Below are 19,282 nucleotides of genomic sequence, written 5' to 3' on the forward strand. Positions count from 1 at the left end.
CCGATAGCCTCCGACTTGTCCCCTATCCTTCATTCCTCCCCCATCTGAAGTGTCCCCTGGAACTTCCTCTTTGGTTAGGTGAGATCGTCTTCAGGAGGTGACCTTTCTCTTCAGTTCGTCTCGCCCTCCCTAGTTGGAGGCACAAGGGTGGCCCTTTGCCCCACTAGCCTCCTAGAAGAAATGCAGAATGCATTGGTTGGCCACTTCATTGGCAGCATGTCACCTTTCAATCTTGTCAAGCTCTCTCTCTCCAAACAATGGAAATGTCTTGGATTATGGATACTTACCTCTTGGACAATGGCTTTTTCATCTTCAAGTTTTCTGAGGAAGAAGACAAAGTTCGCGTTGTGGAAGGAGGACCCTAGTACGTAGCAATGGCATAGATTTCAATGGCTCAACCGAGTAGACCTCAGCTCAATACCTCTTTGGATTACCTTACTAGTTCTTCCACTTCATTTCTGGTGTGAAGATGGGCCGACTATAATAGGGTCTGTTGTTGGGAAACCCCTATTCTCAGATCGGAGAACCAAGCTCATGGACCAATTAACCTTTGCTCGTATATACGTCGACATCTCTGCTGAAGCTCCCCCACCCAAGTCAATCACTGTTGCAGACGACAAAGGTCACTCTTTCGTCCAAGAAATTTATTACGCATGGCTGCCTCCCCATTGCGTGACTTGTAAGGTTTTCAGACATGTCCATGGTGCTTCCTGTAGTGTATCTTCCACCACTCCTCTCCTTTCCAGCTCCACTGCAAACTTTCCAGTCCATGTGATGCTCCAGGCCCATCCACAGCCCCTGCTCCTACTTTAAGAGGCCTCATCTCCTCGATCTACCCTCTGCCGCCGGTTGTCCCTCGGCCAACTATCGCTCTCCCAGCAGGGGCAAGAAGAGACATTGGCATCGTCGCTGCCGCCGTCGTGAACAACCTTCAAGCTCCCCTAACGGACACAATCAACCATCCTTCCTTCCGCTGGACAATAACCACCCTCCGGCCTCCGGTCACAACCCTACTACAGCCCTGCCAACTATGGACGATGCCTCTGGCACCTTTCTCCTTCTCGAGAAGTCTAGCACGTCTGATGGTGTCATCCGTCACTCATCTTGTCTTAATCCACCAAAAATCTTGAACCCTTCCTGGCTTCTCTCCCCTCCGGCTGCTTTCCCTTCGACGCATCCAAGTACATCCCTCCTCCTTTCCTTTGCCCCACAGTTGGATCTGACCTTGCAAGACTCTTGTTCCTCGTATACCCCTCCCTCGATAATATCCGCCTCTAGACCCCAACTCCCCCGCCCCTTTTACTTCTCCCCATCCCTCCCTATGTGATGTAGAGGAGTTCTCGGACAAGTTCCTGGATCGTTTGGACCAGTGGAAGGTCAAGCAGTCCGACCGAAAATACAGATTTTCCCATCTCACTATCAGGATCTTAACTTTTAACTCAAGTGGAGTTACGGGAAATATTACCCCGATTCGGAAATGGCAGCCATTGCTCTACAAGAGTCTTTGACCCAAAAACTATCGTTTTGGGTATGGCGATGGATTCTCCCAAATCATCCGTTCAAAAGGTTTTCGGGGTCCGTGAAGTTTGTTGCACAGTTTAGGGTTATTTCCTAGTTTCTTTTTTGTTTTTACATTTTTGCCCTTCCTTGTAAGCTGCCTACCTATATAAGGTCACTTTGGGACTTCTGTAAAGTTAACTTCCATTTTCAATCAAAAGCTTCGTATTTCCTCTTCTTCCCATAGTTGTCAAGGCGGCAAAGCGACCCAAGGCGTTGGAGGGGTGTCTAAGCGCTTAGGCGACAAGGCGCCCACCTAGGCGTTGCCTAGGCGACAAAGGCGCCCCCAAGTGTTATTTTTTATTTCCCCCTTTTTCTAACATTATTTAGTATGCTAGTAATATTTTAGTATGCTACAATATATACCTTATATCATCACAAATCAACATTAAGCCTTCTCAATTTATCAAAAATCAACATTAAGCCACATTAAGTCATCAAAAATCAATATTAAGCCACATCAAGTCATTAAAAATCAACATAGAACTAGAAGACAACAGAATTGAAGAAGCAAGCTATTGGCAAGGTTCGAAAACTCGGGTCTCGGTGCCAACTCGGACTCTTGAAAAACCGAGTCAAGTCGAGATCTCGCTAAGTTGGTGCACTTTTTTTTTTTCTAGACTTGAAGCCTCATCTCAGTGGGTTTTAGACCTAGTTTGAGTTTGAAACTTGGTATTCAACCTATTTTAGGCCATTTAAACACAATGGCACTATCAGATTTTGCAAACAGGACAGACACAGGACAAACACACTTATTTATGCCTAATCATTTTAGTAATGCTATTTGTATTTCATTTACTTAAGATATTATTCAAAAATAGCAATACTATTAATCAATAAAATAGTTAAAATCAATTCAAAGGAAAGTCCCACGTTAAAACAAAACGATTTTGGCAGTGAATTTTCAACTTTCTATGGGTTTTCAAATCTAAAATTCCATAAATCTTAATAGGTAAACATTTAAAACCAAGGCGGTAAAATATTCATTTGTTTTGATGTCCAAAAATATTTCATTTAAGGATTTTGAAATCTTAATTGACGATCATAACTCCTTAATCTGATTTATATTGAAAGAGTTATGTCAACTAATTTGCGTGAATGTTTAAAAGTTCGAATGAAAATATTTTTGGACATCAAAACAAATGAATATTTTACCACACTTTTGGTTTTTAGCAATGTTTTACCACAATAAGATTTATGGAATTTTTAGATTTGAGAAAAACCCCAGCATTAGAAAGTTGAAAATTGCACCTACCGCCGAAAATCCAGTTTTGTTCTTGAACTTGGGGGTTGGCTTTTTTTCCTTTTGGAATTTGATTTTTTAACTATTTTTATTGGATTCAAATAGAGGGGTATTTGTTTATTTATGAATAATATCTTAAGTAAATGAAATACAAATACAAAAACATTTACTTAAATAATATTAAGCATAAATAAGTGTATGTCTTGTCTGTCTTGGTTCCCGGCATAGATAGGTGTCTGTATACCAAGATTTTCCAGCAAGATCTCAAGATCTGGCACTCATGTAAAGGACCTAGATGGGCATTTTCCTATGTCAAACCGAGATCTCGGCGAGATATTGACATTTTGAGACTCGTAGGCAGTCTCGTCGCGGGATTTCGAAAAACCGAGAAACTCGGCGAGATCACGCGAGTTCTCGAACTATGGCTATTGGAAGTTTGAAACAATCAAACATACATCTGGTGTATACTAGTCTCACATTTAGTTTATACTGTTCTTAGAAAATATGATCTTATCTATTAGTAATTAAATTGTTCTCGATTTAGAAAAATGTTCTTGTTCTCTAAGAAGTTTGACTAGTCATATGATTTTATTTTTACATTTTTTTTTTACATGAGACTTATAGTATTAGGTAGAGCACAAAACCAGCTTTCCAACAAATCCAAAATTGCTTTAATCTGATTTATATTAAAGAAGTTATGTTCCAGTCATAGCTTATTCGGTATGTGTGAATACCGTCAAAATCACTCTGAATGAAAATATTTTTTTAGATATCAAAACAAATGAATATTTTACAGTACTTTTGGGTTTTAGCAATGTTTTACCATATTAAGATTTATAGAATTTTTAGATTTGAGAAAAACCCCAGCATTAGAAAGTTGAAAATTTTACCTACTGTCGAAAATCTAGTTTTTGTTCTTGAACTAGGGGGTTGACTTTTTATCCTTTTAGAATTTGACTTTTTTACCTATTTTTATTGGATTCAAATAGGGGGTATTTGCTTATTTATGAATAATATCTTAAGTAAATGTTTTATACCAAAATGATATTTGGCATAAATAAGGGCCAATACCCGATTCGATACCAATAAAAACAGTGCAAAGCGCCTTGCAATAAGGCGGAGGTCGCATAGGCCCCAACAAAAGCGCCTAGGCGACGCCTTGACAACTATGCTTCTTCCTCACCGAAACTAGGGTTTCATTTACATTGTGGATTTGAGAGTTCCTCAACACTAGAAGGACATCTAGCCCACCGCACTTCCGACTATGTCATTATGGGATGGGGCCCACTTTTAACCACGATCATTCGCATGTTCCTAACCCATCTCCTTTGTAGACCTTACCTAATGGGCCATCTCACATTAACTCATCTACCCCTCCTTCGTGTCCCGCCAAAACCTCTCCCTCGGCCCATCTAAGCCCATTACCCGAAGCATGTCTCTGGACCTGTTGACGAGATCACCCCTTCCCTAGCCCGCCCATCTTCCACCACTCTGGCCCATCATCATCTAACCCAGCCCGTCTCTTCTTCTCGTGTCATCTATGAGATCCCTCCCCTTTCCATGCTTGCGCCAGGGTCCTCCCCCATGGTGGAGGGCCGGTAGGGAGTAGGAAGAAATCTGAGAGGGGTCTTAGAGTTGCAGGGGAGAAGAGGAAATCACATAAGAAGGGGGAGAGATATTCCAATTCGAGCAATTCTGTGGATTGGTATGAGTTTGTGACAAATGCAATTTTTTCTGTTAGTATAGTATATTTCGGAATATTTATAGCGTCGCTTTTATATGGGCCTAAGTATGTTAAAGTTAATGTATTAGGGGTACATTAGTCTCTATTTCTATTAAAAGTCTCATAGAGTTGTAATTTTATCTTTTTGGTTCTTTTTATCTTTTACCTCCCCAGGGAGGCCTTTGTAATTCCTAAGAGTTTATTAATGAGGTAAATAGGTGTGAAGAGAAACATCTCCTAACACCCACAATTCTTCTTCTTCTTCTTCTTCTTCCCCCCTTCCAAGCCCTCACAAATTCTTCCATGATAGAATCAATCCATACCTAGTTTCTGACTTGGTATCAGAGCTAAGTTCTCTGGTTTGAGAGTCGACTAAGCTCCTTTTTTTGTTTTTTACCTCTTTGGAACCCTAAAAAGAGAGAGGGTTCCATTAGAGGCTATACTATGTGAAAGATTACACATAATACATTCTTTGGAGTTCCATTCTTCAAACCAACGCACAATGGAGGGAGTTGAGGAGCTGTTGAAGAGGTTTGAAGTCCTAGAAGCTACACAGGAAATTACCGCCAGCCTACAGAGCAATTTTTTCGTTTCTCTCTCATCCTTCCACCTCTTGGGATGAGACTTGGTGCTTTTGGATTGCCTGGAGGTGTACTTTCAGACCCTCTACTACTCGGCTGAAGAGAGGAGCCATTTGAGGAGCATAGCTCAACTCTTTGCTGCTACCCAGGTACTGCCAGACTCTGTTTTTCCAGCCATGGTTGAGTTTTATTGGGTGCAATGAGTGATATGAAGATTGTTTGTTGAATGTTTCAACTTCTTGGACCTTGGTTGGTGTGGATTGAAGTTGAGGTACCCATGAAATGTTTACTTTAGCTTTCATCAAGCATTTGCTCTTTGTGTGCAGCTGAGACTGGTTGGGTAGAGTAATTTTTTTTTTTTTTTTTTGCTCTGTGGATGTTATTTGTTTGCTAGTTTACTTGTGTTTGGGTAGAATTTTACTCCCCATTTGTGTAAGACTCTATATTGAGTTTTTTTTAAGTGTTTGTGTTGAATTATTTATCCACACGTATCCCCCTTTAGATAGTCCGCCGTGCCGATCTATATGTCTACTATGTCTGGGAATGACTCCAGTGTCGGTGGATCTTTGGGAGCTTCTAGTGGCAGCTTAAGTGGTGCTTTTCCCACGGTGACCTCTTTTGATAACCCCAACACCCAACTTTCCATTGTGAAGCTTGATAATAGTAATTACTTGGATTGGTCTCGTTCGGTGAAGTTGTCCTTGCACAGTATGGGAAAGCTGGGGTATATTACGGGCTCCATCAAGGCGTCTGCTCCTACTGATTCAGACTATCTAAAGTGCGAGACTGAGAACTCCACTATTATGACCTGGCTGATATTCTCCACGAAACCTGAGATAGGTAGGAGATTTATGAGTAAGGAAACTGCGAAGGATATTTGGGGACAGTGTTTCCAGAGTTTATGATAGAGTTCGTGAATCACCCAAGGTATATCAAATCCTCCAAAAAATCATCCATATGACACAGGGTGATCGGAGCATATCTGACTACTACAACATTGTTTTTAGCTTGTGGGAGGAATATGATCACTACAACAATCTCCAACTGTCCAATTCTGAAGATGAGGCCAAGGTCTACAGGAAACAAGAAAAGGAAAGGATCCTTATTTTGTTTTAACCTAGAGTATAAGCCTCTTCGCTTGCAAATCTTAGGGAGGTCCCCTCTTCCATCTCTGGATGAAGTGTGTAGCTACTTGCAGAGTGAGGAAACTAGAAGAGGATCCATGGACACTGCTCCCTCATTGGAGAGATGCTCTAGTTTCTAGTTCCCACCGAGACTGGAGAGGTGGAGGGAGAGGCCAAGGGCCAATCCAAGGAGATCACCGAGACAGATTTAAATGTGATTACTGTGGAAAGTTGGGGCATACTAAGGACAGGTATTGGGTCCTTCATGGGCAGCCCCCTAGTATGTGTGGTGGATCATCTGGTACCTGAGGTGGTACGAGAGGGGGAGCTAGAGCCCATTTTGTGACAGCTGATATTGAGTCACCTGGACCTCAGACGGATCCTGATTCTCTCTACGGAGAGGATATTGCAGCATTACATCGGATGATATCCCGACTTGGCCATTCTTCTACTGATCCTGCAGAGCCAGATTCAGCCTCAGCCTTGCAAGCCTCTACATCTGCCCCCTCCACTACTCCTATTTGGGTCATTGACTCTGGTGCCACCGATCATATGACTGGTATGTCTTAGTGTTATGAATCTAATTTTATTTGCTCTGGTAGAGATAAGGTTAGAGTTGCAGATGGTTCTCTTTCCTCTATCTCTGGTAAGGGTAATGTTCGAGTAACTTCTTCTATTTCTCTTAATTTTGTCCTTCATGTCCCTAATTTTGCCACTAACCTACTATTTGTGAGTCATCTAACCAAATCCTTGAACTATTGTGTCACTTTCTTTCCTTCTCATTGTCTCTTTCAGTATTTGGTGACGAAGAGGGTTATTGCCAGTGGACATGAGGAGAAGGGACTCTACTTGCTTGAGCCCCAAGCACCTATTTTGCCCGTTTTGCATACTGCTCAATCCTATGCTTGTGGCCAGACTGACAAGAATACCCTGGATTCTGTAACGTTGGCATCAACGTTTAGGCTACCCCGTCTTTTGTTGTTATGAGGAAATAGTTGCCTCACTTGTTTACTTCTTTTTCTTCTTCTCAAATTTTTCAATGTGAACCATGTATTTTTGCTAACCATTGCCGCACATTATCCCTATCATGGCGATAGATCCACTGTTCCTTTTAATATTGTGCATTCTGATGTTTGGGGACCAGCTCCCACTACCTCTTTGTCTGGATATCGTTATTTTTGTTTCTTTTGTTGATGACTATTCCCGGACTACTTGGACATTTTTAATAAAACAAAAGAGTGATTTATGATACTTTCAAGAATTTCTATTAGTTAATTTATACTCAATTTGGTACCCGTATGGCCGTATCCAGATAGTTCGTTCCAATAAAGGGGGGGAGTACATCTATGGGGGGCTCCAACAGTTTTTCATTGATAATGGCATTATCCATCAAATTGCATGTGTTGATACACCTCAACAGAATGGAGTGGCCGAGAGAAAAAGCCGCCATCTGTTAGAGGTTTACTAGGAGTCTTCTGTTTGGCATGCATGTTCCCAAGACCTTTTGGTCTAATGCTCTTCTTGTTGCTGCCTTTCTTATCAATCAGATGCCAACTTTGCTTCTTGGCTCCAAATCCCCCCTGGGAACTCTTCTTCCTCAGACCTCTGCCTTCCCTTTTCCTCCCAAGGCACTCAAATGCCTTTTCCTCGGTTATTCCTCCCCTACCAAGGGGTATAAATGCTACCATCCCTCTTCTTGAAGGTGCCTTCTCTCCAAAGATATCACCTTCTTTGAGTCTATACCCTTCTTCACTCCTTCACATCAGCATCCTCTTCAAGAGGAGAATAATTAGAATGAAGAGGATGTTGATATCCCTTTCCTCCCACCTTTGCCTACTTCCCCATTTCTGTGTGATATTGGGAAACGTAAAGAAGGGGCTGTTATTAATATTTGTGATCAAGGGGCTGTTGTTGAAAGTAGTTCTGGTAATGAGAAGGATTACCACATCAAGTACAAAAAAGGTGAATGGTTGAAGAGTAAAGGAAAGAAGACCTGCCAAAAGCCCTCTTTGGATCCACATCTTGAGCTCCATCCTCCTCAGTCAGGTGATCTTCCTTCTGATTTAGATCTTCCAATTGCTACTAGAAAGGGAAAAAGAGCTTGCACTAATCCTATTGCCCAGTTTGTTTCCTATGATGCTATCTCCCCTATAAGTCTTGCTTTTACCACTACTCTTTCCTCTGCCACTATTCCCAAGAATCTCAATGAGGCTATATCTTACCCAAAATGGAAGAAGACCATGTCTGAGGAAATGATTGCTCTTGAAAAGAATGGAACATGCACTCTTGTTGATCTCCCCAGGGGGAGATTTCCAGTTGGATGCAGGTGGGTCTATACAATTAAGTACCCATCAGATAGTACAGTGCATAGATATAAGGCTCGATTGGTAGCCAAAGGGTACAGTCAAGTTTATGGCATTGATTACCAAGAGACTTTTGCTCCTGTGGCCAAGCACAACTCAATCAGAGTCCTCTTATCAGTGGTAGCCAACAAAGAATGGTCATTGTATCAATTAGATGTGAAAAATGCTTTTCTTCATGGTGATCTAGAAGAGGAGGTATATATGCAGCCTCCACCTGGTTTCAAGTCTCCTTCAGCAAAAGGGAAAGTGTGCCTCCTCAAGAAGGCACTTTATGGTCCCAAACAATCTCCCAGAGCTTGGTTTGAGCGGTTTTGACTTTCGACAGGCCATTCTAAGGAATGGATATTCCAAGAGTCAGGCTGACCACACCTTGTTTATCCAGAGAGGAAATGGTACAGTCATAGTACTAAAACTCGCGAAATTTCGGTCGAGATATCGAATATTTCGAGTATCTCGACCTGTCCGAAATGAAAAAATGCAATATTTCGAATATTTCGGTAATTTCGGTCATCTCGTTTCGAAAATTTCGGAAATCTCGGACATTTTTGGCATTTTACACCCATAGAAAAATACCATATTTCGACCGAGATTTCGACGAAATTTCGGTATCTCGGAAATTTCGGTCAGACCGAAACACCGAAACGAAACGAGATTTAGTACCATGGGTACAGTCACTGCTCTTATTGTTTATGTTGATGATGTTATAATAACTGAGAATGACAAAGATGAGATAAAGAGATTAAAGTCTTACCTGGCTGAACAGTTTGAAATTAAGGATCTTGGACTTTTAAAGTATTTCTTGGGATTGAAGTATCAAGGTCAAAGAAGGGAATCAATATTTGCCAGCGGAAATTTGTTCTGGACCTATTGAAAGAGACAGGAATGTTGGGATGTAAACCAACCAACTCCCCAATTGATCAGAATCACAAACTTAGTGAAGACTGTGGTTCTCCTCTTGTAGATGCAAAGAAATACCAGAGGTTGGTTGGGAAATTGATCTATCTCTCCTTGACTCGGCCAGACATTAGTTATGCAGTTGGAGTAGTGAGTAAGTTCATGCATGCTCCCAAAAGTGGACACCTGGATGCTGTCTATCGCATCATCAATTACTTGAAATCCTCTCCAAGAAAAGGCCTTCTATATGCTAGACATAGTCATTTGAGGATACAAGGCTACACTGATGTAGATTGGGCTGGTTCTATTTTTGACAGACGATCTACATCCGGTTATTGTACCCATGTGGGTGGTAATCTTATTACATGGAGAAGTAAGAAGCAACCAGTTGTTGCAAGATCCAGTACGGAGGCTGAATTTAGAGTCATGGCTCATGGGGTGTGTGAACTCATATGGTTCAGGCGATTGGTTCAAGAATTGGGGTTTGACCATGAGGGACCTATGCGGCTCTACTAAGATAACAAGGCTGCTATAAGTATTACTCATGACCCCGTGCAACATGACCGAACAAAGCACATTGAAGTTGATAGGCACTTCATCAAAGAGAACCTGGATTCAGGTTGCATTTGTACTCCATTTGTGAAGAACGGTGATCAACTGGCAGACATTTTCACCAAGGGTCTCATTCCGAACCAGTTCATTACTCTCCTATGCAAGCTGGGAATGTATGATATTTATTCTCCAGCTTGAGGGGGAGTGTTAGAGTTCATGTATTAGGGGTACATTAGTCTCTATTTCTATTATAAGTCTCATAGAGTTGTAATTTTATCTTTTACCTCCCCAGGGAGGCCTTTGTAATTCCTAAGAGTTTATTAATGAAGTAAATAGGTGTTAGGAGAAACATCATCTAACATCCACGATTTCCCTCTCATCTCTTCTTCTTCTTCCCTTCCAAGCCCTCACACATTCTTCCTTGTTAGAATCAATCCATACCTAGTTTCTAACTAAGTGCACATGCACAGCCACATTGGTTTCTAATGTAGCTCTAAATAGAAGGATCCTATTAGAGGCCAGGTTACAATGGTTCTGAAATTGATCAGCCGATTGGGGCAAAGCAGGCTGATTTAACTCAAAATTAGGGTTAGGTAAGGGGAATGAGTGAATGTGATATATGATAATGTTGGGCAGGTCTAAAGGAAGCTACTGATATAGGTTTTAAATAGGTTTAAACAGAAAATTAAAATTCTGAAATTCTAGGGTTAGGGTTTGGGTTTTAGGTTTTAGAATCTAGGTTGAAAACTAGGGTATAGGATGGGATTTTTGGGCAGGGTTTCTGGTCGAGTTTTACTGGCAGTGGGGGGAAGGTTCGATCAGAATATTGGCCAATTCTGATGGTTAAAATAGTCTGGCAGAATTGAGACTATCTTAGGGTTTTTTGGGTTTAGTGGGAGATGAGGAGAATTAGGGATAGACTAATCAGATTGGGCTCAAAGCTGGATCGAGTGTGAGGGTTATGGCAAGGATGTTATGCCTGAAATTGGAGGGGATTTGGGTGAAAGGGTAGGGCTGGACAGAACTCAGATGCTCTAGGGTTTGTGAAATTAAAACAGAAAATAAAGGGGGAATCGATTGGGGAAGGAGAATGAATGGAAACAGAAATTAAAATTCAAACTCACAGCAGGAATCCACCGGCGGCAGCTTGATAATTGAAGGAACCTCCCGATCTTCTCGATGCAAGGAGTCACAGGAATCCACCCACCCTATCCACCTTGAGATCCACAAGGATATCACTCACAAAGGAGCAGGAACAGCAGCAGCAGCAATCGGCCAGCAGTAACAGTCTTTTTTAATTCAAATTCAATGTGGGGGAGTCCTCCACGATTCACTTTATTTATAATATGGCTTTATGCCAAATCCTAATACAACTTAATGACTTTCCTTCACAAAATCGTGGAAGGGAAGGAATTTAAAACTAAACTAATAACTTAAAATAGTAAAAGACCTATTTAACCCTACTAACTTAAGTTAAAAGACATCTAACTTAAAACAACTAATTTAAAAGAAGATTCCATACTAGCCAATAGGATTTAAGGACCTATTAACCAATAGGAACACTTCACTTAAATTAGACCAATTGAACCAATTGGGTGCAACCAATTCTAAACCGGTTCAATCTAAAAACAGGAAAATAAACTAAGTATGGAAAATAATAATCCTAATATATGGCTCCCTAACAAGCCTAAGTTCAGGGCTTCTTCTTCTTCTTCTTCTTCCTACTTGGAGCTGCATCAGTTTCAAACCATAACTCTACTATTCCATATTCAATCTATCTTTCTCGGTTACAAGCTAGTATTTTAAAGATGAAAATAAAAGACTCCTAACGCAACTCTAAAATTGAAATAGAACTTGACTCTATCTTGGACTTCAGAAATAAAATCCTAACTCTAACTCTTAACACGACTCCATCAACGACAATAAAAGAAATTATAAAATAAATCAAACTCCTAATGGACCTAGTTACAAAATAGTCCATATAGTAAAATATCCTACTGAACTATAAATCAAACTGGACCCAGTTCATCTTCGTCTGGATACCCAACTAGGTTTGGGTCGGTCCAAGTTAGTGTATCTGCATCACCCCATCTCCCCTGTCTTCCACCTTTCCCCGTCGAGCTCCTCTCTCTCCCTCTATTCAACCCCTCATCCCCTCCAGCCCTTGATCGTCTATTGTCCCCCCCCCCTTTCGTTTTTACTGCCTGCTTCATAAACGCTCCCCTCCATATCCCAAGAAATTGTCCCACCTGGTCTCTTCTTTGCCTAGCCCCGAGAGGCCCTTGCTGCTACCGTCCCTCCCTACCAGATGATTTTGAGGGTCATCTACAGCTCTCAAGGTCTCCCCCCCCCCCGCCCATTCAGGACAAAGTTCTATCTCGATTCTAGCTCCTCCTTGCTATCTCCTGCTGCCTCGGAGAAGAAGGTTTTGGGCGTTCGTTGTAAAATGGATATCCATGCCCATGTCCTTTGCCGACCTTTTTGTTGGGTTTTGGTGGGTAAGCCTGCATTTATTGCGGCTAGCTACATCTTCCAGTTCGAGCGCATTCTCTCAAGGTGGTCTACCAAGCCCAGTTCTTTCTAGTGGATTTGGGCCTCCTCTCTATTTTTAGTTCGTTGCTAGATTTGCCCCCCTCCCATTGCACTGTCTCCCTGTTTTAGTCCGATTGTAGTTTCTTGGGATCTTTCCCCTTCTCTTTGTCAGGCCCCTGCCTTGCCCCCCCCCCCCCGGTTCTCTTTCCTTTGTTAATGAATTTTTTATTTATCCAAAAAAAAAAAAAAAGGTTGTTTGATGATGTACTTAAGATTGGCCAAGAATACATAGTTGTCACGGCATCTAGGTGACCCAAGACGCCCACCTAGGCGACCAAAGGCACCTGCACGCCTAGGCTACACTTTGACAACTATGCAAGAATATGCTCTGGTATTGGCCCCTTCATCAAAAGATCCATGATGGCACCTCTGAAACGCAAAATCAAGGTCAAAAACTTGGCCAAATAACCTTGAAAACTAGGGAGATATAATACAAGTTAATGCTTGACTGGCATATCAGACATCCATTGTACACTTTAAAATCATAATTACTGGAAAATCGTAAAAAAGATAATAAAAATCAGTTCCTCCTTCGCCCAGTGGTAGAATCCAGAACTTACCAGTATGTGTACCATTGGAGCCCCACCAAAGTAGGATGAGAATAGCTCAGCATTCAAGGTTGCACTCATCAAAATCAATCTCAATTCTGGCCGGCGAGGGAGAAGATCTTTCAGAACAATAAGCAGAAAATCTGCAACCAATGCAAATGAAAGGTAAGAATTCATATTTTGGACATGCAAGAAGAAAACCTGAATTAATTATAAGATTTTTTTTTTCTTTTTTAGCCAGGTGGGGGAATAAATTGAATCAATTAGATTTACCTTCATTCATTCCACGCTCATGAATCTCATCCACAATTACATGACTTACACCTTTCAAATTTCTATCAACCAACAACCTTCTCAACAGGATCCCAGTGGTACAAAAAAGCAGGCGAGTATCCCTTCCTTTCATACCCTCCAGCCGAACTTTGTAACCGACCTTTACATAAGAGAAAATGAAGAAAATTAGAGTTTTTATTCAAACATTCTTATGGGATAAAACCATTTAAGAAATACAATTGCCTGACACAGGTGCCTAAGAGTCACTCAACACAGTCACTCAACACAAAACTCACAGATTCTCCCAATGTCTCCCCTCTTTCTGCAGCAACTCTTTCAGAAACACTCATAGCAGATATTCGTCTAGGCTGAGTACAAATAATGCTACAGGTAGCTCCACGGGAAGCATCTATTTCAGACTCCAAAATGTATTGAGGAAGCTGTGTCGTCTTACCACAGCCAGTTTCTCCTGAGATGACAACAACCTGCAGTTTCGTCATAAAGACAGCAAACATCATTACATGCAATGAAATCAACAAACTGAATATAAGACGAAGATATTATCACACTACAATGTTAAAGCAATTACACCTGCACAATCATAATCACATATTCGCACTTCTAACTACTAAAAAAAATTTTAAGCAATAGCAACCTTAGAAGGGAATATTTAAAAAGAAATGGAGAGAAAACTGAAAGAGTGACACACCTATTAAACATCCCAAAATGGGAATGAACAAATATTTTCGGAAGCCAAACAAAATATTACTTGGATGGTAGATGAATAAGATACAACATATAGTGGAATGTTGAGAATGAGAACAAATAAAGAAATAAAACTAGGGTATGAGAAAATCTGTTAGAATTTGTGCAAACAAGTTTTAAGGACTAAAGTTATTTACTTGGGCTCTTGATGAACAAGTTGGGGGAGAAAAAGAATGTTCTCCATATGAGCCTTTTATAACTTAGAGAAACCTCCTGACGGGACTCCAACTCCATTACCTTACTGCATGCCGCTGATGGGACTCCTCTCTCCTCTGTCCCTGAAATCATGTCGGAAACCATATCCTTTTTCTCCTCTCTTCCATCCCCCCCCTCCCCTCTGGCCTCATTGTTAAGTTTGTCCCTCCTCTCTTAGTTGATTACCTTCTAGCCATCCCCTCTGATGAGGGAAATCTCTTAGGCTATTCTCTCCCACAAATCCAACAAAGCCCCAGGCCCTGACGGTTTCAGCATGGGATTTTTTCTTAGCTGCTGGGATTCAATTAAAGGAGATCTCTTCAAAGCCATTCGTAGCTTCTTCTTTGAACCCAACCAGCTTGTTCAGGTCAATCAGACTTTCATCTGCCTCATCCCTAAAAAAGATGGAGCTACCTCCTTGTCTGACTTCAGACCTATCTCCCTTTGCAATCATCTTTTCAAGTTCACTGCCAAGATCCTAGCCAACAGAATCCAGGCGGTCATCCCCTCATTCGTCAGTCCTAATCAATCCGCCTTTATCTCTGGCAGAAGCATTACGGACAATATTATCCTCTGCTCTGAGATTGTGCGAGGCTTCGACCACAAATCTCACTCTCCTGCGGCCCTTATGAAAATTGACCTTCAAAAAGCTTTTGACTCCCTCCACTGGGACTTCATCTGTGATGTGCTTTCCCAAATGGGCTTCCCCTCTGCTTTTGTTCGTTGGATTTATGCTTGCATCTCCTCCCCCTCCTTCTCTGTTATTGTCAATGGCTCCTCTGCGAGATTTTTTTCAATCCAAAGTCGGCATTCGCCAAGGATGCCCTCTCTCCCCCTTTCTTTTCTACCTGGCTCTGGAAGTCCTCTCTAGGAGCCTCCAAACCAAAACTGTCCTCTATCTCATCTCTCCTATTCCCAAATGCAAGCATATCAACCTCACCCATTTGGCCTTTGCTAATGACTTGATGATTTTTTCAAAGGCCTTCCCCTCCTCTATCTCTGCCATCATGGCTTCCCTCCACCTCTTTGAGTCTCTTTCGGGTCTCCACATCAATCTCCTCAAATCCAAAATCTTTCTTTCTGGTATCCCCGAGTCACACAAAGAGACCCTCCTTCGTTTGACTGGCTTCTCTATTGGATCCCTTCCTGTTATTCTGTTAAATACCTCGGCCTGCCCCTCATCACTGCGCTCCCATACTGGATAACATCCGCAAGCATCTGCAGCTTTGGAAAAGCAAACTCCTATCCTATGCTGGCAGACTTGAGTGCATTCGTTCGGTCCTCCAAGCTTCTACATCTATTGGTGTGATATTTTTAGTATCCCTAAAGCTACCATCAAGGCTATGGAATACCTCTATTGTGCTTTCCTCAAGAAAGGGAATGATACTTCTAAATTCCTCCACCCAATCAGCTGGAAGTCCATTTGTCTCCCCAAATCTGAGGGAGGTCTTGGCATTTGTCGCATTCGTGACTCCAATACTACAGGCATACTCAAACTTATTTGGAAAATCTCCTCCCGCCAGGATTCCACCTAGGTCAATTGGGTCTACTCCCACCTTCTCAAGACGGACTCCATTTGGTCTGTTTCTATTCCCTCTGATTCCTCTTGGATCTAGTGCAAGATTCTCCTCCTCCGACCCTCACCCTCCGAGGCATTTCAACCTCTATTGTTGATGGATCCTCCACCTCTCTTTAGCTTGATCCTTGGCATCCCCTTGGGGTTCTTTACAACATCTTTGGTCCCAGATCGATTTATTCTTCTAGTCTTCCCAAAGCTACCCCTCTCTCCTCCCTTATTTCTCTAGCCTCTTGGACCCCCCCTCCATCCTTCCCCACTCCTCATGCGGATAAGGTTCTTTGGCTCCCTTCCCCCAATGGCCTATTTAGCTCCAGCTCAGCCTGGAATTTTGTTCGAGACCCTAGTCCCAATTTCCCCTGGCACAAATTAGTTTGGTTCAAAGGCCATATCCCTCACAACAGCTTCACAGCCTGGAGAACCCTTAGACTTTGCCTCCCCACCCAAGCCTTCCTGCTCCACCATAATATCCATGTCTCCCCTTCTTACGCCCTTTGTTGGAATGGCCATGAAGACATTCCCCACCTCTTCTTTGCATGCCCATTCACCTCCCCCATCTGGAAAAAATCCCTCTCCTCGATCTGGCCCCATTGCAGAAGACCCCTTGCCTTTGAGCGAGGATGGCTCTGGTTGGACATGACATTCTCAGGGACCGCTATTTACCATATCTGGATGGAAAGGAACCTCAGGAGATGGACTTCCAAATCTCAATCGTTTGATTTGATTTGGAAAGCCATCTCCTTCGACGTGTCCTCTAAGCTCAATTTTATTCGCCACAGATGCTTTTTGGAAACCTCGAGGAATAGGCATATTATTGTATCCTGGGGTCTTGATTCGTCTCTCTTGCAGTCTCCCACCCCTGCGTAGGTCAGGTTGCTTGTTCTTTGTTTCCCCCCCCCCTTCTTTTCCCTTCTCTCTTGTATATTCCCCCCCCCCTTTTTTCTCCCTGCCCCCTCCTGGGGTTTGGTAATATATTTATTCACCAAAAAAACAAACTTAAGAGAAAGCAGACTATGCTTTCTATATATTATCCAGAGAGATCATTTTTGCATTGCAAAGAAGCCTTTTCAAGTTGGTATAGCATGGAGCTATAAATAGTGATATAACCAGAGGTCAACATTACTAATAATGTAGAGGATAATGTTGATATGTTTTTGGTTCACGATACTGGGAAAGAGATTAACACCATGCTATAAGTACGGAGGGATGCCTTTTTAGTGAAAAATAGTAAAAAATGGAATTGTAAAAATTGATGATCAAGAGTTACTGGGAGTGAACATTTCTATTATTGTGGTTCAATCATGAATGAAAAGGTCGTGCGCTGTAGTTTTTCAACTGGGCGCACTAGCGCACTCCGGCTTGAAAGCCTACGTTTGCTTGTTTGAGCTTGTTGGCTTGCTTCATTGTTATTTATACACTACCTGAATTTACTTACTGGGTAGCCAAAATGATAAGAAAGCAAGGTAGACAAAGTGCACAAGATTTCCCTTCGTTTGAATTAAAGAGTAAACCACAAAACCAATGATATATGGAACTAAATGGTGGTCAATAAGAGACCATCCATACGAAAGGTGTATTTGAGATGGACAGGTTGCAACACTTGGAAGGTAGAATAAATTTGATGGAACTAAGGAGCAAAATCAATACGTGATAAGATGAGGAAAAGCTAATTAAGATTTTGTTTGCCCACATCCAAGGGAAGACCATCAATGCACAAATGCACCCGTGATGAGTAATACAATACAAACTGAAGGTGTTAAGAGGGGCCGAAGAGTGGTCCACATTGGAGTAGAGTTGAAACAGCCCTTACAAGCTAACAGCAGGAATGTATTAAGGAAAGAGAAATGACTGAACTGGACTTGCCTAGATGAAACAATGGGACAAGGCTTCGTGAATTCAGTTGAGTTTAGAACTATAACAGCCACTGGGGCAGCATTCTGGCCCATGAGTCCAGTAAAAAAAATGGTAAGTATACATTAGATTGGAGAATAATTCTCTAATCAATGAGCAGAAAATGGTCTAAAACTTGAAAGTGAAAGCTAAGTGTTCTAATCAAAACCGTTGAAAGAATGCTACACCTTTTTTCAATGCAACATTGTACATTAGAGAGTTGGAAATTATAGGACCAAGCGCTTACCAATCCCCCAAAAGACGCCTTGTGAGGGAAGGTGCAACTTTAATTCTTTATTGCACACCAGCCACCGCGCATCGCTCCATGCCCGAGCCGGGATCTGGGTGGGCGTTGGATTCCCCAACAATCTCCCCCCAACGCACGCTCAGGGACCACTGGCAAGTACAGTCTGCTCCGCAGTATGTCGCGTGCGGGGAGACTCGAACTTGCGACCACCTGCTCTGATACCAAATGTGAATTCACCTTGAGGGGGGTGAATAGGTGAAGGTAGTGGAATAAAAAAACTTATACGGAAATAAAAAAAGTTATCAATAAGAGACAATTAAAATTGCAAAGATAACACAACAATTTATAGCGGTTCGGGCAAAACTTGCCTACGTCCACTCCTCTCACCTTAGAGCGTATTCCACTAAAACAAATCTTGAGTATGAGCAAGAGAACTCGTACAAATCTTGATTGAGAGCAAGAGTACTCAACACTACTCTTGATTCCGAGCAAGAGGACTCAACCAATCTTGATTCCGAGCAAAAGGACTCAAACAAATATATAAAATAAAAAGTACTAAAGATTTGGATTACCTCAACCTTAGTAGAGTTTGCTACCTTTCACCTTTGAAGCTTAATGCTAAGTGAAGGAGCTTGTGAGAGAGTGTTCTTTGAATGAATGCTTGAATTCTCACATGAAAGTCACTTGTATTGGAGGCTCTTAATTACGTTTTGCAATGGTGTTTAGAGCCTTAAACAAGTGGGTATTTATAGGCTAGATGGCTTAATTTAATTAGGAATCTAAATTAAGATCGGATTCCAAAAGCCATATATAATCCGGTATGCTGGATTCCAATTCGGTATGCCGGATCACCTAATTTCCTTATTCAATAAAGGAATAACGGTCAAATTATAATAGCCTTTTATTGATCCGGTATGCTGGATTACAATCCGGCATAGACTGGAAGGCTACTGCAGGCAATTTCCTGAGTTTGCAACACTAATCCGGTATGCCGGTTCACCTGATCCGGCATGCCTTTTCCTAATCCGGTATACCTTTTCACGCAGAAATTTGTTAAGTCCTTTATTGGACTTACTTGGATGATTCCAATTGGGTTTGGTCACATGGATTGGGTTTAATTTAAACCTCCTAAAGTCCATCTAAATGAATGCATGCATGT

The 19,282-nt window shown here is 41.8% G+C and overlaps 1 protein-coding gene across 2 annotated transcripts in view; it reads right to left on the minus strand.

The window, feature by feature from the left end:
- LOC122651428 (DExH-box ATP-dependent RNA helicase DExH3-like) overlaps nucleotides 1-19,282 on the minus strand; it is a 119,749-nt gene that overhangs the window by 62,919 nt on the left and 37,548 nt on the right. For both annotated transcript variants that reach the window (XM_043844806.1, XM_043844807.1), the window contains 3 exons: nucleotides 13,747-13,935; nucleotides 13,451-13,610; nucleotides 13,190-13,320 (listed from right to left, as the gene is read on the minus strand). In XM_043844806.1, the coding sequence (XP_043700741.1) occupies nucleotides 13,190-13,320; nucleotides 13,451-13,610; nucleotides 13,747-13,935 (480 nt within the window). The remainder of the gene's footprint in view (nucleotides 1-13,189; nucleotides 13,321-13,450; nucleotides 13,611-13,746; nucleotides 13,936-19,282) is intronic.

This window comes from Telopea speciosissima, chromosome 2 (assembly GCF_018873765.1).
Source record: "Telopea speciosissima isolate NSW1024214 ecotype Mountain lineage chromosome 2, Tspe_v1, whole genome shotgun sequence".
In the NCBI taxonomy this organism is placed as follows: domain Eukaryota; kingdom Viridiplantae; phylum Streptophyta; class Magnoliopsida; order Proteales; family Proteaceae; genus Telopea; species Telopea speciosissima.